General features: G+C 37.6%; 1 protein-coding gene across 4 annotated transcripts in view; it reads right to left on the reverse strand.

The window, feature by feature from the left end:
* Positions 1-27,816, reverse strand: part of GRIA2 (glutamate ionotropic receptor AMPA type subunit 2) — a 197,745-nt gene that overhangs the window by 53,107 nt on the left and 116,822 nt on the right. For all 4 annotated transcript variants that reach the window (XR_005723039.1, XM_040251475.1, XM_040251474.1 and 1 more), the window contains exons 5-9: positions 26,452-26,505; positions 21,599-21,760; positions 2,236-2,403; positions 1,869-1,973; positions 1,065-1,175 (exon numbers count right to left, since the gene is read on the reverse strand). Coding sequence is in view for 3 of the 4 variants with exons in the window: in XM_040251475.1 (XP_040107409.1) it covers positions 1,065-1,175; positions 1,869-1,973; positions 2,236-2,403; positions 21,599-21,760; positions 26,452-26,505 (600 nt within the window). In the remaining variant the exon portion in view is untranslated. The remainder of the gene's footprint in view (positions 1-1,064; positions 1,176-1,868; positions 1,974-2,235; positions 2,404-21,598; positions 21,761-26,451; positions 26,506-27,816) is intronic.

The following is a 27,816-nucleotide window of genomic DNA, read 5'->3' on the forward strand; positions in this document are numbered from 1 at the left end:
ACAAAAATCCTCAAATACCGAGCTTACATTTATTAAGACTTTCAAAGTGCCAACCAATGTTCTTATTCAAATCCCTTACTAGCCTAACTATATTTTCTTCTCAATATTGTTACCATAATGAATCCCACCAATTCACTGCATCACAGATTAATAAAACAAAATAAGGCTATTTTGTTGCAAAATCCTACACTATTAGTGAACCCCATTTCATTTCCTCCATTTTATTACATCAACAGCTTGTCATGATGACCTACATCTCCTAACCATCTATCCAGAGCCTCAGTGTTCAAGATCCAGTTCAATGCTGTTACTTAGCACTAGCTACGTGCCAATTACTATGTGGAGACTTGGGGTTAAAAACAAAGGAGATCACCCTTGTCTTTCAGAAGTTCCCCTTTCCATAGGAAGATAGAGAAGCTGACATTAAACCATGTATTAATAACAAATGTAAGGACAGAACTGATACCATTATTAAACCATGTAACAAATGTAAGGACAGAATGGACCCAGAATAGTGTGGAAGTGGAAAGGTGAAACATTGATGGAATACAAGGAAGGCTCTTCCAGACTTTCCCCAGATGTTCACATGTGTAAGCACCACGTTGCGTGCATGCTCAATCGCTCAGTTATGTCTGACTCTTTGTGACCCCATGCACTGTAGCCTGCCAAGCTCCTCTGTTCATGGGATTATATCCTGCCAAGGATACTGGAATCAGTTGCCATTTCCTTCTCCAGGGAATCTTTCCCACCCAGGGATCAAACCCACATCTCCTGGAACTCCTGGCAAGCAGATTCTTTTCCACTGAGCCACCTGGGAAGCCCCGAACACCAGGTTATGAATTATCTATAAAGCTAAAGTTCATTCTTGAAGTGGAGAGGAAATATTTTGAATGCTTTAGCTCGTTTGTGATCCCTTTAAACAGAATAACATGCAATGAATGACTGAAACATTCAAAAGCATCACCATATCAGTTATTATCCTAAAATATAAGCAGAAAAACTAGTTGGCAGATGTTTTTCTTAAGAAAAAATAATGTCAAACAGAGGCATATGTAGCTAATTACCAAAATAGTAGTGACAACAACTGTCTTATTCTCAAGCCCAGAGGTATCATTTCCAGAAGGGAGTTCAGTGAGGGTAACAACCATTTTGTCAACTTCGCTCCAATATCCGATCTGAAAAAAGACACAGAAAGAGTGCACTTGGATACACAGCCTTTCTATTACCAAGGCACCGAGATATTTTCAAACCCATGTCTGAATCTGAAACTACACCTAGCCTAACTAGACTTGTCCTAAACACATAGCTTTAAAAATCCTAGCCACGACAATTAGAGAAGAAAAAAGACATATATCTTTTAGGTATGTGAATCAAATAAGAATAGAAAGGCACTGCAAAAAACATTCCTAAAAACAGATTGTCTCTTCATGCTCACTTTTCATATTCCCCAAGAGTAATTTTCATGGGAGTGATCATATAGAAACATAAAATTCAAACAATGGCATTTTAGCCATAACAGAAGAAAAAAAATGATGACTTAAAAGTTACATGCACATTTCACCAGCTATGTTTGGTTTCCAGAACCATAATCTTTCAGCTATAGTTCTTTTTCTTCTCATTAAACTCTTTCTACCTCTGTCTTTAAAAATATATATATAATTGCTTTATTCATAGTTATTTTAATATCATTTCAGTATTACTTACCAGAAATAGATTTTATTTAGAAAAAAGATTTTAAAATATGTTTCTGGAGTTGTGGAGTCCATCTATGTGAATACATGTCTCCAGGACTCTGGAAGATGAGGTGGTGGGTCCACTAACCCACCTCCTCATACAGACAGAAAGCCCTCAATTCACTAATGATTTACCTTCCGGGGCCCATTCGTTTTAAGCTCCATGATGTTAATTGTGTAATTTATTCTTTTTCCATTCTGGTCAAACTTGATATTTCCTGAAAGACCTTCAACCTGAACCTAATGAGGAAATGGAAAGGATACAGTTATAAATTCACTTCAACCAGACACAAACTGGTTGACCAGAGGACTCTCCCAGGATGCAAGTCAAGAAAATGACACTCATTAGTTTTCTTTTTTTCCTTCAACCTACCTTTGTGTAGGTAGGAAATAATATTCCCTCTACATAAAACAGAAGGTATAAGATAAGAATGACTAATTCAGCAGGGAAAAAAATAGTGGCCACCCTTAAGTTGCATTGCAATCATTTTGAGTGACTGACCTGTTTGAGGGCCCTTTCTATTTCTACACCTTGTCCCCAGGGCACCGCTGGGTTTGCCAGACAGTCTCCTGCATTTCCCCTTCTGGAGATTTCAATTCTCTGCTTCCGTAAGTTTCGAAAAGCTTCGGTCATCACTTGAACAGCGTCATATGTCAAAGCAGAAGTATACTGAAAAGTATCACACATTTCATAAGAATGGGAGAAAATTCAATGACTTCCTGTGCACTGGCTAACAGAATTCCAGTTGCCTACCATACGTGCCATATCAGAGTACAAGAATTTAGACACAAATTCTACTTCTAGAACCCTCAGAATCTAAGAGGAGTAGTATAGAATATTGGAACTATGGATTGTCCCCTTGATTCTAAACATTCAATTATATTAACATCTCATCTATTTCAGGTTGATTTTTTCTAGTTGTGTTGAGTTTTCATTTTTCCAACTAGTCTCTCATTGCAGTATCACTTTAGAGCCTGATTTGGTGATACACAGAATTACGAACTTAACAAAACAATATTTCTCCACTGTCTGAAGAGAGATTCAACTGGAAATATGGGAAGAATACTGATTAATTTCAGGATCTTTACTCTCTAATTCCATCCTACTGATGCTCAAATAGATCTGCAGTGCTCTATCTTTGGGGTGTTTGTTTTTAAACTTCCCTAAGTGATCGTGATAAACAGTGAGAAGAACCACCACACTTCATGATTTCTATGTCCCCTCATGCTTCAATAATCTATGATAATATTGGTTCCAAGCTCATGATATTCAGATCTCAGTGGGGCAGCAGTATTATTTTAGGAGCTGAGGGTCAAACAGAAAATAAATACTACATGAAATAACTACTACAGAAAATAACTAAGCACCATCATGGGCTGGCTAAGTATTCCAACCCAGGGATCAAACTCAGGTCTCCTGCATTGCAGGCAGATTCTTTACCAGCTGAGCTACCAGGGAAGCCCCCTGTGTATATACTACCACGTATCAAGGTATGATGCTGCTGCCAGTAATGATAAATCACATTTTAACATAAAAGCTTTACTGACTGCTGAGAAAATTTCTTTATTCAGTATTATTTTAATCTTTAGGTAACAAGTACAGTGAAGCTGGGGGAAAAAAAACCACAGTATCATACTGATCCCACCTCTCTCATCCTCTTGAGGACATTTTTTTTTTTTTCTGCAGATATACTGTCAACACCTCACATCAGCCTTTTTTCTCTATTGGATCATCTCTAATAGCAAATCCACTGCTCCAATATCTCCTACTACCAATAAGGAGGAAATAAATACATAGGTAGGTAGATTAAATAGATAGGTGGGTGATGATGATAATAATGATGATGATGATGAAAGGTGATAGATAACTGCTTATTAGGTTCCTATCGGAGAAGGCAATAGCAAGCCACTCCAGTACTCTTGCCTAGAAAATCCCATGGATGGAGGAGCCTGGTAGGCTGCAGTCCATGGGGTCGTAAGAGTCGACTGAGCGACTTCACTTTCACTTTTCACTTTCACACAATGGAGAAGGAAATGGCACCCCACTCCAGTGTTCTTGCCTGGAGAATCCCAGGGATGGCAGAGCCTGGTGGGCTGGCATCTATGGGGTCGCACAGAGTCAGACACAACTGAAGTGACTTAGCAGCAGTAGCAGTATTAGGTTCCTATACCCCTTCAATTTCCATCATCTTTTTTTCTGTTTCTTTCACAGGAACATTTGTTAAGACAAATTTTCTAAATTTTCACACCAACCCTCCTTGCTCTTTCTATGTGATGTCATTCATTCTATGGCTTTAAATTACATGCAGGTGCTCAAACGCGACTTCCTCAGCAGTACCCTTCATGCCCAGCCCACCCTCGATCACTTTCCTTCATGTGACCTTGTTTGAGGTGAAGTGAAGTGAAGTCGCTCAATCGTGTCTGACTCTTTGCGGCCCCGTGGACTGTAGCCTACCAGGCTTCTCCACCCATGGGATTCTCCAGGCAAGAATACTGGAGTGGGTTACCATTTCCTTCTCCAGGGAATCTTCCCGACCCAGGGATTGAACCCGGGTCTCCACATTGGAGGCAGACGCTTTAACCTCCGAGCCACCAGGGAAGACCTTGTTTATTACCTTCATATTCACCACCAGTATCTGAGTATCCTCTTCATATATTCTTTGTCTAATTGATCTCTTCTCCCCACTAGAACAGTTACTCTAAGGAAGCAGAAAACTTATTTGTGACCATTGAATTCTCAGAGCTCAGGGCACACTGGGCACACTTAAGAGACTTACTTAGAAGGAAGGGAAGCAGGGAAGAAGGAAGGAAAAAGGGAAGGAGGGAAGAAAAAACAGAGAGAGGGAGGAAGGAAAGAAGGCAGGTCAGAAATCTTCATACAGATTCTATCTTTACAGGATTCACATTCCCTCCCAGGTCAGTGAAAAGATATATTAACAGAAATTGCAATATACCATTCAGTTCAGTTCAGTTGATCAGTTGTGTCCAACTCTTTGCGACCCCATGGATTTCAGCACGCCAGGCTTCCCTGTCACACATCATCAACTCCCAGAGCTTGCTCAAACTCATGTCCATCGAGTTAGTGATGCCATCCAACCATCTCATTCTCTGTCATCACCTTCTCCTCCTGCCTTCAATCTATCCCAGCATCAGGGGCTTTTCCAAGGAATCAGTTCTTCTCATCAGGTGGCCAAAGTATTGGAGTTTCAGCTTCAACATCAGTCCTTTCAATGAATATTAAAGACTGATTTCATTTAGGAAGGACTGGTTGGATCTCCTTGCAGTCCAAGGGACTCTCAAGAGTGTTCTCCAACACCACAATTCAAAGCATCAGTTCTTTGGCACTCAGTTTTCTTTATAGTCCAACTCTCACATCCACACATGACTACTGGAAAAACCATAGCTTTGACTAGATGGACCTTTGTCAGCAAAGTAATGTCCCTGCTTTTTAATATGCTGTCTAGGCTGGTCATAGCTTTTCTTCCAAGGAGAAAGTGTCTTTTAATTTAATGGCTGCAATCACCATCTGCGGTGATTTTAGAGCCCCCCCAAAATAAAGTCTCTCATTGTTTCCACTGTTTCCCCATCTATTTGGCATGAAGTGATGGGACTAGATGCCATGATCTTCCTTTTTGAATGTTGAGTTTTAATCTAGCTTTTTCACTCTCCGCTTTCACTTTCATCAAGAGGCTCTTCAGTTTTTCTTCACTTTCTGCCATAAAGGTGGTGTCATCTGTGTATCTGAGGTTATTGATATTTCTCCTGGCAATCTTGATTCCAGCTTGTGCTTCATGCAGCCTGGCATTTTGCATAATATATGCTTCATATAAGTTAAATAAACAGAGTGACAATATATAGCTTTGACGTGCTCCTTTCCCTATTTGGAACCAGTCTGGTTCTTACTGTTACTTCTTGATCTGCATACAGATTTCTCAGGAGGCAGGTCAAGTGGTCTGGTATTTGCATCTCTTGAAGAATTTTCCACAGTTTGTTGTGATCCACACAATCAAAGGCTTTGGCATAATCAATAAAGCAGATGTAGATGTTTTCTGGTATTCTCTTGCTTTTTTGATGATCCAGTGGATATCGGCAATTTGATCTCTGGTTCTTCTGCTTTCTCTAAATCCAGCTGGAATGTCTGGAAGTTCACGGTTCAAGTACTGTTGAAGTCTAGCTTGAAGAATTTTGAGCATTACTTTGCTAGCGTGTGAGCTGAGTGCAATTGTGCAGTAGTTTGAACATTCTTGGCATTGCTTTTCTTTGAGATTGGAAGAACAACTGGCCTTTTCAAATCCTGTGGCCACTACTGAGTTTTCCAAATTTGCTGGCCTATTGAATGCAGCACTTTTACAGCATCATCTTTTAAGATTTGAAATAGGTCAACTGTAATTCCATCACCTCCACTAGCTTTGTTCGTAGTCATGCTTTCTCAGGACTTCGCATTCCAGGATGTCTAGGTGAGTGATCACACCATCGTGGTATCTGGGTCGTGAAGATCTTTTTTGTATAGTTCTTCTGTATATTTCTGCCACCTCTTCTTAATGTCTTCTGCTTCTGTTAGGTCCATACCATTTCTGTCCTTTATTGTGCCCATCTTTGCATGAAATATTCCCTTGGTATCTCTAATCTTTTTGAAGTGATTCTAGTCTTTCCATTCTAGTGTTTTCCTCTATTTCTTTGCATTTATCATTGAGGAAGTCTTTCTTATCTCTCCTGGCTATTCTTTGGGATGCTGCATTCAAATGGATATACCTTTTCTTTTTTCCTTTACCTTTCTTTAGCTTCTCTTCTTTTCTCAGCTATTTGTAATGCCTCCTCAGACAACCATTTTGCCTTTCTGCACTTCTTTTTCTTGGGGATGGTCTTGATCACTGCTTCCTGTACAATGTCATGAACCTCCATTTATAGTTCTTCAGGCACTCTATCAGATCTAATCCCTTGAATCTATTTGTCATTTCCATTGTATAATCACAGGATTTTATTTAGGTCATACCTGAATGGTCTAGTGGTTTTCCCTACTTTTTTCAATTTAAGTCAATTTGGCAATAAAGAGTTCATTATCTGAGCCACAGTCAGCTCCCAGTCTTGTTTTTGCTGACTATACAGAGCTTCTTCATCTTTGGCTACAAAGAATATAATCAATTATTTTGGTATTGACCATCTGGTGATGTCCATGTGTAGAACCTAATATACCATTTAGTGTTATAACTTGATCCAATGGTTGATAGATATTTTTCTTGCTTATTTTTTAATATGAGAGATGTTACAATAAGGCAAATGAGAAAGTAACTTATGTAGTATAAATTACCACCTCCCTGAATCTAGAAATTCTTTAATATATCACATCTTTAGTGTTAAAAAAGGAGTGTGAAGTTATTATTATAATTTTTCCATGAATAGTTTAGGTGAGTCAGTTTCATTTTACCACATGAATGAATCAAATTTGATGGGAAAGTGATAGGAGGAAGAAGAAAAAGAAAATGATTTTGAGACCACAGGACTGTGACTGATGCTGTTAATTGTAAGATATACACATTTATTGCTAAATTTTCTTAAGCAATGTCACTGCAGGGATATACATGAGCCCTTCTTCACAAATCTACATTATCTCTTGGGTGGCTGCACTTTAGTTTCCTGGAAATAACCCTACTAGATGGACCTAAATCAAACCCATCTCTATTTTCTCCCCAAATCTGCAACCTCTTCCTTCAAACTGTACAAGCAAGAAATTAGTAAAATACACTGTGTTATATACCCATGTGAAAGTGAAAATCAGTCGTGTCCAACTCTTGGCTACCCCATGGACCATACAGTCCATGGAATTCTCCAGTCCAGAATACTGGAGTGAGTAGCCTTTCCCTTTTCCAGGGATCTTCCCAACCCAGGGATACCAGGTCTCCCGTATTGCAGGCATATTTTTTACCAGCTGAGCCACCAGGGAAACCCAAGGATACTGGAGTGGGTAGCCTATCCCTTCTCCAGGGGATCTTCCCAAGCCAGAAATCAAACCGGCGTCTCATGCATTGGAGGTGGATTCTTTACCAACTGAGCTATCAGGAAAGCCTTCCATGTAGGCCATCTGTATTTCTGGATTGAAAATGTAATTTCTGGGAGCCTCTCCTAAGAAAACATTCTCAAATACAGAGAACTTTCATACAAGGATATTAATTTCAACATCATTCTTAATGTGCAAAAATTATAAGGAATCTATGAGAATAAAAGAATGTTTAAAAACTATGCTTTCTGTGGAATGCATATGTGAACATACGTGTGGAAGCATATATGTGGAAGCGTTGTGTGAACATTAGCTTCTCTGGTGATTCAGATGGTAAAGAATCCATCTGCAATGAAGGAGATCTGAGTTTGATCCCTGGGTTGGGAAGATCTCCTGTAGAAGTGAATAGCTATCCACTCCAGTATTCTGACCTAGAGAATTCCATGGACTGTATAGTCCATGGGGTCACAAAGAGGTGACCCCACATGACTGAGTGACTTTCACTTTCACTATGCAAACAATAAAAAGTTCTATTAATAATGGTTATGTTCATCGCAGCACTGTTTGTAATAGCCAGGACATGGAAGCAACCTAGATGTCCATCAGCAGATGAATGGATAAGAAAGCTGTGGTACATATACACAATGGAGTACTACTCAGCCATTAAAAAGAATACATTTGAATCAGTTCTAATGAGGTGAATGAAACTGGAGCCTATTATACAGAGTGAAGTAAGCCAGAAAGAAAAACACCAATACAGTATACTAACGCATATATATGGAATTTAGAAAGATGGTAACAATAAACCTCTATGTAAGACAGAAAAAGAGACAGAGATATATGGAACAGTCTTTTGGCCTCTATGGAAGAGGGAGAGGGTAGGATAATTTGGGAGAATGGCATTGAAACATGTATAATATCATATATGAAATGAATCGCCAGTTCAGGTTCAATGCAGGATACAGGACGCTTGGGGCTGGTGCACTGGGATGACCCAGTGGGATGGTATGGGGAAGGAGGCGGGAGGGGGTTCAGGATGGGGAACACGTGTACCCCCGTGGCAGGTTCATGTTGATGTATGGCAAAACCAATACAATAATGTAAAGTAATTAGCCTCCAATGAAAATAAATAAATTTATATTAAAAAAAATAAAATAATGGTTATGTAGCAATACAAACAATACAAGCTATAAAATAAGTGAAAAACAACATTACAACTATATATTTTTCAACAGAAAATTAGAATAGAAATAATTGCATCCCTTCAACCAAAAAAAGGAAAGGAAAATAAACAAATGATTAGAATAAAATAAGAGGGAGGAAACATACATGATGATATTTTCTTGCCAAGTGCTCTACAATATCCATGTAGCTTTTAAAAAATCTGTATTATATCAAAAGCATTGCTATAAATCATATCTATTTAAGAAAAGACTTCTTGGAGAAACAGAAATATCATGACAGCTTTTATCTGCCTCACATATCTCTATTCTCCTAGAGGAAAAAAACTGATTAGTTTGCTTTCTTATACAGCAATCTGTCTATTGCTAGTTTAATTCTTATGATGAAGTTTAGGTCACTGAATTAGAAACAGAAGCCAGTATTGTAGTTTGTATTCAGGAATTACAATCATAGTTAAAAGGCAAACTCTTCCTTGAGTCACCCTGCTCATACTACCTGGAGAAATCTACAAAGTCATCTGCTAAATGTTTCAGAGTCTATAAATGCTGGTGAACTACATTAAAAAATAAGATGAGGCTGAATCAACTAAAAGCATTTAAGTCCACGCAGCATGTTACCATTATGATTCAGGGCATGAGCTCACTAAGAAGAAAAATCCTTCCAACCTTTACCAAATGTTCAAATCTAATCAAGTCTCAAGCTTATTATCATTGTAAATTAATAGTCACAATTATAGACTCTATTCTGGGCTGAGAGAAAATCAACAGCCTCTGTATCCAGAGCTCCTTCTGGTTTATGTTCTGTATATGTGGCTCATTTATTTTCCTCAACAAATATGTTCACATTTTTGATTGTATGGTTAAATATTTCAATTTTATTCTACCATTCACTAAACTAGATGTAAATTAATTTGAAGGGAACATGATGGCGATGGAACAATCTCCTTCCTTGAAAACAAATGCATCATCTCTGTCCTGATGTTTATGTTCTGTGAAATTCCTCAGCTGACTTGGAAATTTATATTTCAGTGGGGTGCCATTATATGCTGTGGTGCTTTGCCACAATCACTCCTATCCACACTTGAAGAAGAAATCTGGGGAAACATTTTTATGGTCCGTTTTCCAAATGCACTTTTTATTTCATTTTTAAGTGTATCTTTATTGAGACTCATTTTTCAAAAGTAAAATGATCTATGCATTTTAAACATGTTTGTTTTGCTCAATAGTTATATTATTCAATAACACATTTCTCTAATCACTGATAACAGAAAATGTTAATCTTATAGTAAAAAAACAAAATGAGATGAAAAGAAGTTCTGTATACATTTAAAATGCGACAAAGATACAGAGGGTAACTAGGCTGTAATATAAAGTTTTATGGGTCATAATGACAGCACCTATTCTGAAACATGTGTTATCTGTATGGTGCTTTAAAAATAGGGAAAACAAAATGAAAACGTCATTCAAAAACGAAGTACTAGGCTTTAGTATTATGAAACTATCAGAATTTCCTATGAATGGGTATTTCCATATCTTCCTTGACACTTGAAACTGAATTGAGTACAGTTTAGAAAGCATTTAATACAGCATCTTCTGATCTCTATCAGAGCTGCCTCAAGCTCTGATTATAGCATTTACTATTCTGTTGCCTTGAGCAAGTTAACTAAAGTGTCTGTGTGCAAAGTTTCTTATCAATGAGATAAGCAGAACAATGTCTCTTCTATGTCATTGTGGAGTTGGAAAGGTAAGTGAGGGAAAAAGGAAGAATTCATGTTGACTTAGTTTTCTGTGTGTCAAACATGAGCTGTGTAGTTTCCTAGAAAGACCTTAAAAAAAAAAAAAACTCTATGCAACAAATACTTTTATTCCAATGGTATAGGTGAAGATTACAAGTTATCAAGTTACATTTTTCTCAGGGTCACAAAAATACATGGCAAAGGTGTAATTTGAATCCCGATCTCTTCATTTCAGGAATAATGAGGTGATGGGCTGTCCTGGTTTGCCTTGGCCTGTCCCAGTTTTGGATCTGAAAGTTTGGAGGCAAGGCACACTGGGACTGTTGGATTTTGAGTTTTAAAATACACTAAAAATCAAAGTTATTGACCTGCATGTTTGTCTTCTGTTTTCCTTTTATTACTATCTTGTTACAAAATTAGCTTGTCTTTACACTGTTTTGAAAACCACCATCCTGATCTATAAGACTCTGATCCAATAAGTTCAGAAAATAATTTTCATGTTGGCATATTAAAGGCCCTGAGAAATCCTGCAGTAACGATTCCAATTACTTTGATTGGTCAGCATTGCCAAAACTAATAACCATTTAAAATTTTTCTTTAACATCAATTAATTTCTATAAAAATAGCATTTGTATAACATACTTTGGGCTGTCAAAAGTTTTATAGTCTGATACATTTTATACAGCCATTTTAAAAAATAGCATCATTTATTCAGTTAAAATTATTATAAACTAGGCAGACACTTTGGCTCAGAGGGTAAAGCATCTGCCTGCAATGCAGGAGACCTGGGTTTGATCCCTGAGTCAGGAAGATCCCTTGGAGAAGGAAATGGCAACCCACTCCAGTATTCTTGTCTGGAAAATCCCATGGACAGAGAAGCCTGGGAGCCTGCAGTCCATGGGATCGCAAAGAGTCGGACACATTATAAACTAAATGATATCTCCCTAGAGAATCACATAATATAATTACTCTCAGTTTCTTTATCACAAAATTATCAACATTGTCAAAAATGATGAGCTCTAGGAACAATAATTAAGCTTATAAGAAAGTTTACAAAGTCTCCTTTCTTTAAGCTTCTTGGCAATGGCCTGAAATCAACTAATGCCATAAAAAAGAAAAAAAAAATTATAAACTTAAAATTATTCACTTCTCTTAATTTTGAATTCAAGTGAAGTCTACTCTCTGGGAAAGAGCTGTCTGTGATAAGGTCATCTCTACTTTCCTCTAAAGCCTTTTAAATGCATGCCCTTTGTAGCTTCACTGAATAAAATCACAGAATCTTCATTAAGACCCAACATCACTGGAACAACAGAACTCTCACTCATTGTCAGTGGAAATGCAAAATAGTACAGTTACTTTGGGAGACAGATCATTTCTTACAAAACTAAACATACTTATATGTAATTGAGCCAACACACTCCTTGGTGTTTACCCAAAGAAGTTGAGACATGAAGCCCACTCAAAAATCACCACACATGTTAATAGCAGCTTTATTTATAATTGCCAAAACTTGGAAGCAACCAAGATAGTCTTCAATAAATAAAAGATAAATAATGTGAGGTACATGAAGATAAAAGAATATTATCAGAGTTAAAAAGGAGTGGGCTACCAAGCCACCGAAAGACACAGAGGAATTTTAAATGTAAATGACTAAGCGTAAGAAGCCAATTAAAAAAGGGTACACACTATATAATTCCAACTGTATGACTTTCTGGAAAAGGTGTAACTATGGAGATAGTAAAACGATCAGTCAGTAGTGGCCAGGTGTTGGTGGTGGGAGGAGAGATAAATAAATGAAATGCAAAGGGCTTTTAGAGTCACGGAAATGCTCTGTATGAAACAATAACAATGAAAGCATGCTATTATCTATTTATCCAAACCTGTAGAATGCACAAGGCTGAGAGTGAGTGGGCTTTTCTTTTGTTCGTTTATTTTTATATTGGATTTTAATTTTATTCACTTCCATATAACAGCATATATAAAACGTGGCACAGAAAAAAGCATTTATGAAACTTGCTCACTCCTTTGAGATTGGCACAGATTACATACTTTAGAAAAAAGAAAAAGCCAATGATGGAAGAATTTTCATCTCTAAGGGTAGGTTTTATTTGGAGATAGCCAAAAGTCATTTTGAGACTAAGTCTCATGAAATGTGGTAGGGAAAAGCCTGAACAAAACAAATAAACAAAACTGAAAAAAAGGGTGAATGCTAACATAAACTATGGACCTTGGGTAATTACAAGCCATGTGTCAACATAGGCTCCTCAATTCCAACAGGGAAGTTGATATTGGAAGACGCGGTGAGGTATAGGAACAGGGTACACATAGGAAATCTCTGTACTTTCTGCTCAGGTTTGCTGTGAACCTAAACCTGTTCTAAAAATAATGTCTTAATTGTTGTTTAGTTGCTCAGTTGTGGTTGACTCTTTGCTACCCCATGGACTGCAGCACGCCAAGCTTCCCTGTCCTTCCTTATCTCCCAGAGTTTGCTCAAACTCATGTCACTGAGTCAATGATGTCATACAATCATCTCTTCCTCTGTCATCCCCTTCTTCTACCGCCTTCAATCTTTCCCAGCATCAGGGTCTTTTCCAAGGAGTCAGCTCTTTGCATCAGGTGGCCAGAGTATTGGAGCTTCAGCTTCAGCATCAGTCCTTTAGTATTCAGGACTGATCTCCTTCAGAATGGACTGATTGAATCTCCTTGCAGTCCAAGGGACTCTCAAGAGTCTTCTCCAACACCACAGTTCAGAAGCATCAGCACTTAGGCTTCTTTATGGTCCAACTCTTACATCAGTGCATGACTACTGGAAAAACCATAGCTTTGACTAGACAGACCTTTGTCGGTATAATGTCTAATGTTTTTGCTTTTTAACACTTTGTCTAGGTTTGTCACAGCTTTTCTTCCAAGGAGCAAGCGTCTTTTAATTTCATGGCTTCAGTCACATCTGCAGCGATTTTGCCCCAGAAAAAATGTCTTTCACTGTTTCCATTATTTCCACATCTATTTGCCATGAAATGATGGGACCGGATTACTTGACCTTAGTTCTTTGTTGAGTTTTAAGCCAGCTTTTTTTTCACTCTCCTCTTTCACTATCATCAAGAGGCTCTTTAGTTCCTCATTGCTTTCTGCCATAAGGGTGGTGTCATCTGCATATCTGGGGTTATTGCTGTTTCTCCCAGCAATCCTGATTCCAGCTTGTGTTTTGTCTGGCCCAGCATTTCGCATGATGTACTCTGCATACAAGTTAAATAATCAGAGTGACAATATACAGCCTTGACACACTCTTTTCCCAATTTTGAACCAGTGCATTGTTCCAAGTCCAGTTTGAAATGTTGCTTCTTGACCTGCATACAGGTTTCTCAGGAAGCAGTTAAGGTGGTCTGGTATTCCCATCTCTTTAAGAGTTTTCCAGTTTGTGTGATCCACACAGTCAAAGGTTTTTTTTTTTTTTTTTTTTTAATTTATCCTTAAGTCTTAATTAGAAAACTAATAAAAATTCAACATCTTTATAAGCACAAAAGATGTATCACATTTCCAAGAGTGAAAAGACAGCTCCATTGGCAAGAAATCAAAATGAACATCTTTTCTATTATTATTTTCTTTGAATAATAAAAATAAGTTTTTAATTCACTGGGAAGAAAGACTCTTGAAAGTAAAAAGAATATATTGAAAACAACATACTCAAATCAACACATTGTCTGGTTTTGATTCACCCACTGGTAGGTAAAGACTTTCCTTAGAGGCCAATATTTTACTTTGTTCACTTCTTAGGAATCTTCAAACAGTTGAAATTTCCTTATTTTTGTAGTCTGAACAATCAAAACAATATTTTCCAGGGTTATTTAAGAACTGATTCCAGCAGAGGTGACCAGCTGCAAGTCACTACAATCTTTGATAGAAGGAGGAGCTATTTGAGGGTCATAAATTTGGCAAAAATTACAAATATTAGCATATGGGTTTTAGTGCCTAAATTTGCATATCACATAATCATGGTATTAAATTTGGGAGAAATCTCAGCAATCATGGACATTTATTCCCTTTGCAGATGAAAAAATATGGACATGAGATGAACCCAGATATCATGCATTATAATTCTAACAGTGATAACACATTTTCATTTTTCTTGGTATGTGTATCTCCATAGTTTAATATATCATTTCCATTACTTTTTATAAAATATGTGATTTTATCAATATCATATTTTTAATTTGAGTTTATTTCAGTTATATAAACACTTTTTAAACCTAAACCACAAAACATAAGAGATAAATCTTGTCAAGCAACTTTTTTGTTGCATGTCAAAAATACTTTAATATTCATTGTAGGGGATGACAACATGCCAGCAGTGAGTTTGGTCAGTTAAAACATTCAAGGAGCAGAATCATTTTCATGAAGCCACCACAGCACATTTAATACATGATGCTAATTACTGAACTCAAAGTGATTATACTATTTTCAACAGGCCTCATAATTAAGAAAGTTTGAATTCCTGTTTTAAGTCTTTTTCTGAGTAAAATGGGATTCTTGGAGGAAAGCCATTATTTAAGGTGACATACAATGCCAGTCCTATATTATGGTTGAATTCCTTAACACCTGCAGGTCCCAACAGACACAATTCAAACTAAGTCCAAACTGTCCACGTGACAAGGTACGATGGATGGTTATATATTGCAAGTCATTGAAGACCCTGAAAACACCAAAAATCTATCTCAAAACAGAAATGTATGGAAATTAGTTTTAAGATAGTGTAAATCATCTAAATCATCTATCTCTTTGTCAACTTTTTTTTTTGAGAAAGGTAAAATGCTCACTGCAACTGTCCCATTTAAACCCAGGTGTGGGCTGCCATCTATGGGATCGCACAGAGTTGGACACGACTGAAGCAACTTAGGAGCAGCAGCAGCCATGGTAGTTCAGATCTGATTACTATAGAATTTTATATTTCAGCCAGCAAAATAACACTACTTTTCTGCCACAGCTGAGTAAAAGAACACAACAGATGCTCAGGACAAAAATTTAAACCTCATCTTATGGCAATTATAATTATCTATTTTTTCCTTTCCCCCTGCCTTGATATATTCAAAATATTGACTTATTTTTCACTTCATTCCTTTTCATTTCTACAAATCCCTATTGTGTGCCTACTCTGTGCAAATCCCGGCATGAGCTGTGGGGCTAATAAGATAGAAGGATGCAGAGTGTCTTTCTGAATCTTGTTTTCAATCCACAAATACCTCTCAATTGAATTTATATTCATATATTACAAATGCAGGGTTGTGATTTTTGCAATTATTATTTCTAATAAAATGGAGAGAACTGGCAAGTGTAACAAATCCATTTATTACCCTCTCAGCTGGTCAAGAATCCGCCTGCAATGCGGGAGACCTGGGTTCGATCCCTGGGTTGGGAAGATCCCCTGGAGAAGGGAAAGGCTACCCACTCCAGTATTCTGGCCTGGAGAATTCTATGGACTGTATAGTCTACAGGGTCGCAGAGAGCTGGACACGACTGAGCGACTTTCACTCACTCATGCCACAACCACCATTCAGACAACTATCAGTTATTGTCTGGATTGCTCCTGAAATCTTCCTAAAAGCTCCTGTCACCAAGATCTGTTGTCACCAGGGCAGCCCATAATCTTTGTGTATCAAACCTATAGCCATCGTTCTTCTCTAGGGCATTCTGGCTGCTCTCATGCATGCTAAGTTGCTTCAGTTGTGTCCAGCTCTTTGTGACCCTATAAAACCGTAGCCCATCAGACTGGTCCACGGGGATTCTTCAGGCAAGAATATTGGAGTGGGTTGCCATGCCCTCTTGCAGAAGATCTTCCTGACCCAGCTATCAAACTTGAGTCTTTTATATCTCTTGCATTAAGCAGATGGGTTCTTTACCACTAGCATCACCTGAGAAACCCTCAGAATAACTCAGAATAAGACAAACAATTTCTCAGAGGTCAACAAGGCACATATACAGTATATCTATAAAGTATTCTTTCTCAGAATTCCCTCAAAACTCCTTTGTTCAACTTCCAGTCTTACAGAAATATTTATATTTTCCTTGGACTGGGGACTTTGTGGGAAGTTATGTTCCCTTCCTTCTTCTAATACTTATCTCTCCCTCAGGTTTTAAATTCCATATGATTCCCTCAAAAAAAGGAAGCCTTTCTTGCTTACAGATCTGGGAATAGGAGCCTCTTAAGGGTGCTTTTCTTTGTCTGTTCATTCAGAAAGCCTTTTGCTAAAGAGCTGCTCTGTGCCAGGCCTACGTCTAGGAGCTAGGAACAAACAAAATTAGGGAACAAACAAACACCAGCCAAAAACCCCTGCCTCCATGGCACTTACTTTCAAGCTGAAGGAGCCAGACGTTTAACAAAGTAATGAATAAATTCATTATGAATACAGTACACCAGGAGGTATTAAACAGAAAAAACTGGAGCAGGGAAAGGGCAGGGGACACACTCTGATGGGTGGGGAGATTGCAATTTCAAACAGAGAGCCTGTTGCTAGCTTCCTTGAAGAGATGGCATCTGAATAAAGATCACAGATGGCAGGAGGCTTAGCTTTGCAGATGTGAAGGGGAGAACAGTCCAGAAGAAGGAAGATTCAGTGCTGAGAGGGGAAGGTCTCCTGTGCTTAAGAATGGGTAGAAAGGCCACTATAAGTGAAGCAGAAAGAGCAAGGGAAGAGCCCAGAAGAGGAAGGCAGGGTATGTGCAGCCGCATGAGCCAAAGGGATGCATCTAGCTTTTACTCCAGTGGCAGAGATGGCCACAGAGTGGCCTGGAGAAGAACAGAGGTGAAACAGGAGGGGAGGGGCAGGCACAACATTTGAAAGAACAACATAGCCCCAGTATATGACATGATTAGAACTAACTGGATCCAAGATGGTAGATGAGTCAACTTCCACTAGACCTTGAGCCTCAGTATACATACTCACTGTAACACATCAGGAAGCTAAGTGACATAACCTCAGGGGACATGACAGTTCCAAGGCTGACAATCAAAGACCAACACGTGGGTGGAGGCCCAATTCCTGGAAATCCCCACCCCTTCTCCCAAAATATCTAGAATACTTCTCCCACTCATTAGCCAATGAAATTAACTGCCCCTGTAAACACTGACAACCCCAGACCTTGGGACCATCCTCACCTTTTGAGATGGCCCACAATATGTCTGTGGAGTGTGTTTCTCGCTAAATAAATCCACTTCATACCTATCACATTGTCTCTCACTCTCCCACTGAACTCTTTCTGAGCTGAGACATCAAGAACCTGAGCTTCATTAAGTCCTGAGACCAGATGAGATTTCAGTTAAAAGACCAAGGGTTTAAGTCCCAGTGTGAGTTACACAGTGTCAGCAGCATAATACAATTTAAGTTTTAAAAAGACCACAAGCCTGGAAGATAGAAGGACAAATGTAGAGCAAGGGGATCCAGTCTGGGAAATCATTGCAATATCCCCAGCAGCAAGGCCATGGTGGCTGGATGTAAGGGGGTGCAGAAGAAGTAGGATGTGCTGACAGATTGGTTGTAGGCTACAGGGTGAGAGAGACGTCAAGTTCTTGGTTGAAAGGATAACTGTGAAGACAGGGTTTCTATCAACTGAGAGTGGAAGACTGTTACAGGAATAATTTTTCAGGGGCTGAAGAGGCAGCAGGGGTAGAAATCAGAAGTTTTAGAGTGTGTTGATTTCCACACATTAGTAAGATATTTTCCTCCTAAGTTATAAGGTCATTGCTGGTTTCTAGCCTGAAGACATCTGATACCATGAAGACTAGAAGTTTGTCTTCTCTGAGACCTATAACAGTGCCCACTTGCAAAGTAAAAACTCAGTAAATGTATATTGAACTGATGAATGATCATTGAACATTAGCAAATTAGTGAAAGAGAATCAAATTTAAAATCTCAGTGCCACAACTCTAGATTTACTTTTTCGTACAGGATATAAAAATGAAAAAATTTAACATTCATAATTAATATTTGGTGTTTATTAAAATATGTGAAATATTGACAATTTAAGGTTTTACTTGTATTGACTGAATAAGATTGATTTTAGTTAGGAAACTATAGTAGCTGCTGTTCCTTTCAAGGAACACTAAAACTTTAAAATAATCATTAATTTAATAGTCCCACAACTCAATATAAATTATGTAATTTCCAATGCCTAACCACGAAGAGAATTTGATGCAGTGAACTGTATTTTTATAAGTTTTCATGCCTATAGCCAAAGTTTTTATTGTAATATAATAAAACATGATTTAAATGATCAGGCAAAGCATCTGGTACAGTCAATGATCCAAAAGAAAATGTGCAAAGAAAGAACCACATTAGCAATTACTTTCACTCCCTTTCCTTGAACAGATCATATATGCCACCTGTTTATATTAAGAAATGCTATATTGTTCCCTATTTAGATTTTGTTCCTTTCTTCTGTCCATGAGAAAAATCATGAGAGAAACAATCATGAAAGTCTTGTCTTACTCAACTGAAGAGCTTGATCTCTTGGCACTGCACCCCTCCCAAATTCCCTGGATTACTCATGCTATTTCATCAATCTGGTTCTTCTTCCCAAGCATCCTCCTCCACTTTTTTTCCTGCTCAACCATGCTCTGCTCAGGCATTCCATCTCTGGAAAGCCTTCTTTACTATCCTACCTACCATACTCTCCTAATCAAGTGTAGGAGCTGCCATATTTTACATGCATTGCTCTGTTTTACATAATATTTGTTTATTGACATGTTTGTATCCACCATTGACTGTGGATTAGCAATGGCAAGGGTCATTTTTTAAAAATTACCTTCAGTTCCCAGCTCTGTAGTACATGAGCAATACATGCCCATGTTATGACGAATTCTCAGCCAAAGGCACATCCTCCACAGGGATTTTCAGTACTTTTTATCAAGATTTTTATCAAAGGCCATATAAGATATATCTCCTATTGGCATCTATGTTTCCAAAGCTATGCTAAATATTGATAAGTCTTTGTAAATGCTGTTTTATTTTTGAGCCTAGATTCAAACAGTGACTCAGAGCCGACTTGTTTTGGGGAATGAAGTAGAAAAGAAGAGCTTTATTGCTTTGTGAGGCAAAGGGGGACACAGCAAGCTCATGCCTCGAAAAACTGTGTGTCCCAATCTGGGAGAAATTGATTAGGAGTTTTATAGCAATAGTTCAAAGGTGGGGTTTCTGATAAGGATCAGGGTATGTGAAGCACCTTCACTCCTTTCATCTGGATTCATGGCCTTCCCTGAGTTCCAAAGGGCAGGTTCAAACAGTTGCTATCGTGAAAGGAGGGGATATACAGACAAGGAGCAGCCAAGAGACAACAGGGCAGCCTTGGGGCAGGGTCCTGGTTCCCCCTCCAGGGATACACATTACTTTATCTTTAAGCTTTTCTGTAGAACAAAAACCCCCAATAAATGGAAGAGCCTATGTTTTTATATTTATGAGCCTGTGCTCTCTGAGTGCCCCACAAGGAAGGGCCATCACAATCTCTCTGAAACTTGGTAGAAGGAGCCATCAGGGAGTCAGCATTTCAGTCTTGCTAAAATGCTACAGTAAAAAGGTCACCAACAAAGTGAAATCTGGTGCTACATGTTGGCAATCTTGGCTACATTTTTGGCAGAACATTTATTCTGCCAAATATTGTTGGCAGAACACATTGCCAGTAATCTCTCATCCCCCAAATCTGCTTAAACTTTGATGTATGGCACATGAACTTTAATAGTGATATGACTTCCATGAGAAAAAATCATCTGCTTTCATCCTCTCACAGCCGGCAGCTGTGGGAGGCTACAGGATGACTAACAGAGTGTTCAGAGGAACACGTCAGCTCCATCTGAGGGTGAGTGCCACATGCAAGCTCCATCAGAGAACTATACTGGCACCATGTCTGGGTGCAGGGAAGCCTGCAATCCCACCAGATGGGATCCACAGTCAGGACACTGCTGAGAGCAGGTGAAGACAGACACTGATGGCTGTCCCCTTGCTGACTGTCAGGAGCTCCGTTGCACGAAGACATGCCCACAAGACCATAACCCTGTTATAAATGCATATGTGCTGAATCTCAGTCAAGGTCACCAAACAAGAAGCCACCTACTTTTGAGGAAAAATTAGTTCTGGGCTATTCTTTAACATCCCATGGGCCACTTTAATTCTGTGTCAAATTCTCACAAAATTAAAAGGATCCATTTACACACCCCAAAGTAGAAAACTTCAGAGCTTCTAATTTTTATCTAGCACCAGACTCACAGCCAGATACAAATTTAAAGGTAAACATTTATATCTGTTTTTTTTTTTTTTTTCCGTTTGTGCAGAAAACAAGAGCATCAACTAAAATTCTCCGTAACTGTGAGGGCATCTGAAATGACACTGTTCCTGACTGGTTCTTGTGCAATGTGCTTTATAACACACAGATAAACAGATCACTACACATTTGACAATGTTCTGCAACTTTTAATTGTCATATAACTCTAGTTTCATGAAGCAGGTGAACATGATCTCAGCCCACTCACTCTTCGATGCACTCTCCCTTAGGTTTTACTCATCTCTGCTCTCAATAAGGTGACCAACAGAAGAAAAATAAAAACCTTCCTATCAACAGCAGAAATATTCATATTTGGAAGTAAATATAGGCCTGTATGTGTACACACAATGAAATACATTGAATAAACAAGTAAAGACTTAAATAAACAAGTAAAGACCAAACCCACAGAGCATTAAAAGATTCTTTGATTGCATAAGGCACTATATTTATTTTGTTAATTATTCAAACAAATTTTTTCTTCTTTATAAGACGTCCCAGAGAACAGGCTAATCACCAGAAGTTAGTTAGAGACAGAGTCAGAGGTGGGGCTGGAGGTGGAGATGGAAGTGGAGGTGGAGGCTGGAATGGAAGTGGTAAAGGAGGTGGAGGTGGAGATGCAGGTGGAGGCAGATCCTGATAGACATGTACCTTAATTGTAGTCGTGTGTGCTCCAGGGTATTCTTTTTCTTCCAGTGTTGACCATCTTTCTATAAACTTAGATACCAGAGAATCATCATAGTCCACTATCTGAAATCCAGAGACATTTGCTCCTCCAAACTGAATTTTTAATAGGTCTCCATCAGTAAATCCCTGGGCAGAAAACACATTTATGTCATATTTTTTTAATTAAGAACCAAATAGAACTTTGACTTTTACCAAATAACTCTATACACTGTAGTTTTGCAAATTTCAAAGAATACCAAACAGATATAAAAAGCCTATAGTAAATGTTTCATGCATTTTACCAGCCAGTATTCTTCAGCACTTAGCATCATCTTGGTTATCGTGGTCCTTAATCAATGATTGTCTACTGGTCCTAATTACATAAAAGTTCTCCAGATTATTGAAATGGAGTCTTATTTATCCTTATCTAAGGAGAAGAATGGGGTTTTATTTATTATATCTACAACAGAGCACCACCAGATACTTAAACATTAAGCCAGTTCTTCAAGAGCTACAACACTGTGGGATGGTTATTTCTATTTAAATTGTTCATTCTCTCAGATAATATAAAACCTTTTAAAAGAGAAGGAGAGGTTCCAAATGCTTTATCATTATTTGAGAACAATTAAGCATGAAACTTAGTTTTTATAAAATGTATTTAATTTTTAAAAATTCACTTCTACTGTATTATTAGGATGAATTCAGTCATCACTAAAACTATCATATGGTGTTTCCACTGACTTCAAATACTGTGCTGATTTACCTCAGTTTGGGAGCACTTTCTCTGAATGATGAAATCACAATTTTAAAAAGTCATGATTATAAATATTTTCACTTTATATACTATTCCATATCATTGTGCAAAAGAAGTGAAAATATTTTGACTCTAAAATGTAAGAGAGCCTTTTCTTTGTTGCTGATATTAAAAATATAGTTTAATATTATTTGTGTGGAGGACAATTATCTATATTTTGTTAGTGAATTATGTTTTTTTCTTTTCATCAAAATAATTCAAATAAAGGAAAAATATATATAACAAAAATCATAGATTTTCTGTTCTGCTCTACACACGCATTAGTTAAGCTCTTCAAAACAATCAATTTCAGTAATTTTTGTTTTTCATGTATTTGCCTCCATATTTCTGCATGAAACATTTTTGCTCTTTTTTTTCCTAACTTAACCATGCTAAGTTTTCTTATGAGTTTATACTTCTGCTAAATGAGTAAGTCTCATAACCAAATCATCTATCTCTTGTCCCATTTTCATGTTCACTGTTTTCATATTTAAAATTCTGTTATGTAAAGCCAAACAATGTGCTAGGATTTCATTTTCCTTCTTAAATAATATTTCCTTCTAATGTTAATGATATCTGCATTTTTTCACTACTAGAACTTTCTCTGTACTTATCCTTAATTTTTTCCAGTTGCTCCACAAAAAAATTTCATGTTTATACAAGTAAAGCTTTTTTCAAATAAAATATTCAAACATTGCAAGTAATCTATTTTTCCTGTGTCCTGGAGCCTTCCTCCTTAATGCTGCAACCTGATTGGTTCCTCTTTCAATTTGCTCTGCCATCGTTCCCCTGAAATGCCCCTCCCCACTTTTCTGAGCAGATTCTCTGTATCACTTTTCTCTCTTGTGTTACCCCTTCCTTCTGCTAGAGTCCACAGAAGTCCTCTGAGACGCATGGAGGTACGTTTTTGGAGACACTGAATGCCTGTAAATACCTTTATTTTGCTCTGACAACTGACCAGTATTTTGTCTGGTCAAAACTTAAAATTTCAATTTTAAATTGAAATCCTCATAATCTGAAGGCATTGTTCCAGAGACTTTTGTTTTTTACTAAAAATTATAATATCATTATTTCTAATCATTTTTTGCATATGACCTGTTTCATACTCCTCCCTGGCCCACACCTGCCACAACCTTTAAGTTCTTTTATTTATCCCTGAAATTTTATGATGATATTTTGTTTAAAATACAAAACCTTTTGTCATTCATTATTGTGTGTACCCAATATTGTGTGTCATTCAATACCAGGAATTTTTCTGAACATTTCTTTGATAACTTCCTTTTCCTTTTTTCTTCACTATTTGTGTTTCTACAAAGTTTATTATTAAGATGTAACTCTTAGATTAAACATCTCAGTCCCTCAGTCTTCTCCACACACACCATTTTATATTGTATTATCATTTTGCTACATAATTTGAAAGATTCTCTCAAATTTACCTTCCAAGTTACTCAATTTACATGTGATTTTAGAAAAAAAAAAAAAACAGTTAATTTCCCAGAGCTCTTTCTTGTTCCTTTTTTTTAAGCATCCTTTTCTTTTCTTTATGGATAACATTTTCTCCTCTTTCTCTGCACATATTCTTAAAATTTGAAGCATTGTTCTGATTCCTGACTGCCCTGTTTCTCTTTACTTGTTTATTTGTACTGCGTCCTTCATGGCAAATATTTTTCTCAAATGCCTAGTAATGCTTGGCAGTCTAAGAGGAAGATGCTGAAATGATTCTTGAAATTTGTATGTGCCCAAGTGGGGCTGGTTGATGAGTGAGCCTCACTGTGGACAGAGTCAAGTGGGCGGATGGCAGGGCTTTTAATCTGTATATGAAGGGCTGAAGACAGGAAAATTGCATTCCCTATGACCACTTCTTTATCACTTTATCCCTTTTAATGATATATCGGGAACGGAACCACAGCCTGTTGGGGAGGTTAATCAAGCTTTCAGCAATTCCTGAAGAAATGAGCCAACAATAATATGAGGATTTTTCTATCTATTACAACCACTTCCTCTTACACTCATTAGCCACTGGGAGGGAAAGCGTGCAAGTCCAATCAAAAGTTTAGAAGATGAAAGCCCTTCAACTTTGGATGGCATTCTTCAATTTTAAATGTCAGGGAAATTTTCAAGTGCCCTAGAAATTCTCAGAAACTGCAGCACTCTACAGATTCTTTGAATCTACTGATTCACCACAAGTTCCATATGGTGAGGATACAAAGTATTTAGAAAAGGAAAAACACCACTTGAATTCAGATAAAATATTAGATAGACTTTTCCCCAAAAGCATGACAGCAGCAAGAAGTTGCTTTTATTTTTGACTCTTTTTACTTTGGTCATCCAAACACATATTTCCTTTTTCATATCAGCTCTCAAATGGACCTCCTTCTGTCATTATTTCTCCATGTTCCAATATAACTTCTCCATCTGGACATTTTTAAAGATCACAGCTTTCAGTGTGGCTCTATGCCGTTCATCAAATGGCACAATTCACATGGGGACTGACTGTCCAGACTGTTCCTTGCACAGAACGGTTCTGGAAAGACTGATTACAGAGCTGCATTTATTTTAACTCTTGCTTCTCTAGTCAGGAGTCATTTAGGGTCTATAAGCCAACTGGTAGGTTCAAAGGAATTTTTAGAGTAGCTATTTCATTGCCAAACAGAAATTTTATATTGAACAACCAGCTTTTTCCAATAGCATGTATGTCTAGAGTTTAATACTCTTTATCAATGCTGAAAACAATACTTATCACTTGTAAAGTTGTGGGCTTTTTCAATCTCTCCATGACTACTAGAAGTAATGTCTTGTGATATAACAATCTAATATTCCAGAAGCCATGACACAGATCTTCATTTGTATAAACAGGAAACCTCAGAGTCCTATAATGCTGTGGAGAATACAGTCTCATTCTCTTCTTTTGTCCTTCTTCTAATCACGTTTTTTCTCAGGTTGGGGAGAGGCAGCCCTCAATTACACAGAATCACATTTAATAAAGATTGCAAACCTTTGGAACACTAAAAACTGGAGCTCATTTTATTGCTGATTTAAAAATTGTTTTGAAAAACGGAAACATCTAGTGATAATTCTAAATTGACTTTGACTATATAGCAGCCCACTCCAGTGCTCTTGCCTGGAGAATCCCAGGGACGGCAGAGCCTGGTGGGCTGCCGTCTATGGGGTCGCACAGAGTCGGACACGACGGAAGCGACTTAGCAGCAGCAGCAGCATACTGTACAAAGGGAGATGCAATTAACCACTGGGATGTCTCAGTATAGGGGCTTCTCAGGTGATTCAGTGGTAAAGAATCCGCCTGCCAACACAGGAGATGCGGGTCCGATCCTCGGGTTGGGAAGATCCCCTGGAGGAGGAAATGGAAACCCACTCCTGTATTCTTGCCTGAGAAATCCCATGGACAGAGGAGCCTGGTGAGTTATAGTCCATAGGATCGCAAAGAGACACAACTGAGCAATACACACATGTGTTTCAGTATAATCTTAATTTTAGAGGAATCTCAAAGAAAAAGTGATCAACTGTAGTAATTCAGTCATTGTGTTGCTTATACAGCAAGTAGGAAATCAGAAATAAATAATGTATAACATATCAATATTCTAGATATTTCCAGGTTTTCTTTTGCACTAAAACACAGTTTCACAAATGTGCATTTACACACAAAGAGCTTTAAAGAAATGCGTAAAGGGTAATATTTATAAATTATAGTGACAGAAACAAGAGGAAACTTGAACAATAAAATTTTATCTTTTTGAAAATTTTCCCTCAGTTAACACAAAGCATATGCCTTGTAACACAAAGCATAAGCTTGTCAAATATTGTTCTATCATTTCTCACATCATTTATAATAATAGGAGAGTGATTAGGAAATGTAAAGTGGAAAGTAAATCTAAAACATAAGAAATTCAGAAACACATCACCACTTCTAACTGAGCAATGTAATCAAAATATATTTTTAAAAATATCGTTGATAAATCCTGGCTATTGATTGTTTTTAATTTATAGGCATCTCTATTAAAATAATAACTATAATTAATTCACCTACCAGATTTGCAATGATGTAATGGTACCCTTTAACATGTTTTCCAATGGTAATAACCTGACAAAGATAAAAAAACAAATGTAAGTAATGCAAATGTAAAATTACTTATGACTTGATTCAGAAAATTACAAAAATTATTTACTATGTTTCTTGATCATCTACAAAGAGTCATACTTGATAAAACATGATTATCAAATTCAGAGACTATTTCTCTCAGAAAAAAGTAAACATACATTTCAGTGCTTTATAAATTTTACCATTCAAGAAGCCAACAACTAAAAAAACATACATATGTATTTTATAATAGTACATGAATTTTAAAAGAATATTAAGAAGTATATGACAGAATTCTAATAGAGGACTGTAAAATAATATTCCAATCTTAAGAATCTTGAAATAATTGTAGCCTAGTTACAATGAACATTGTTATTTCCAGTTTGAAGCAGCAAAATATCAGGGAAGCTAATTTTTCTCCACAAATCCAAGTCAAAAATCAATGGTGAGATAAACAACGAATGGAACAAGCAATTGTTGGTAATGCTCGCAACAATCTTGGACATTACTGCATCAACTGGACCCCTCACTGATCTAAATCACTTATAAAGAAAAGTGGGTGAAATAGGCATGCTGTAGAGTGGTACTTAGATACTCAACTGTAATATCTATTTTTAAGGAAATAGTTACACCTATGCAAAGCATCACATGCTAATAAAAATTGGAAAACATTAGCTCAGTCCCTTATTAAACTATTTTGGGGGCTTCTCTTTGGTTTTAGCAAAATGATCAAAATCCTTCATATGTAGCAAAATCCAGGTCCACCTTCTCCCTCTCTAACTAGAGTTAGAGTCCTCTTTCAGTTTCTTTGTGCACAAAAGGTTTCTTTCCATCACCTCAGGGCTTTCATAGATCCCATTGACTCTGCTTGGAAAGTGCCCCCACCACCATCTTTGTCTCTTGAGGCACAGTGAACCCCAGCCTAAACTGCTACCTCCTAGAAGATTCCCTTCCTGAATCCACTTCCTCATCCCAGACAAAGTGAGGTGCTCAAAGAGCAAGTGAAAGTCGCTCAGTCTTCTCTGAGTCTTTGCGACCCCATGGACTATACAGTCCATGGAATTCTCCAGGCTAGAATACTGGAGTGAGTAGCCTTTCCCTTCTCCAGGAGGCCTTCCCAACCCAGGGATCGAACCCCATCAAAAAACAAGTGGAGGGCCAAACCCTAGAAGGATTCCAACATATTTCACCACTACCTCATATGGCAGACTTTGCTTCTAAGTGGTTGCTATTTGGAAGGGAGTTTGGGTTTATATTATTTTGTAACTTCTTTTTATGTTACATAACTAAATTGCCTTTTCCCAGAAAAAGAAC

The sequence above is a fragment of the Oryx dammah genome, unplaced genomic scaffold, assembly GCF_014754425.2.
Source record: "Oryx dammah isolate SB20612 unplaced genomic scaffold, SCBI_Odam_1.1 HiC_scaffold_12, whole genome shotgun sequence".
NCBI lineage: Eukaryota > Metazoa > Chordata > Mammalia > Artiodactyla > Bovidae > Oryx > Oryx dammah.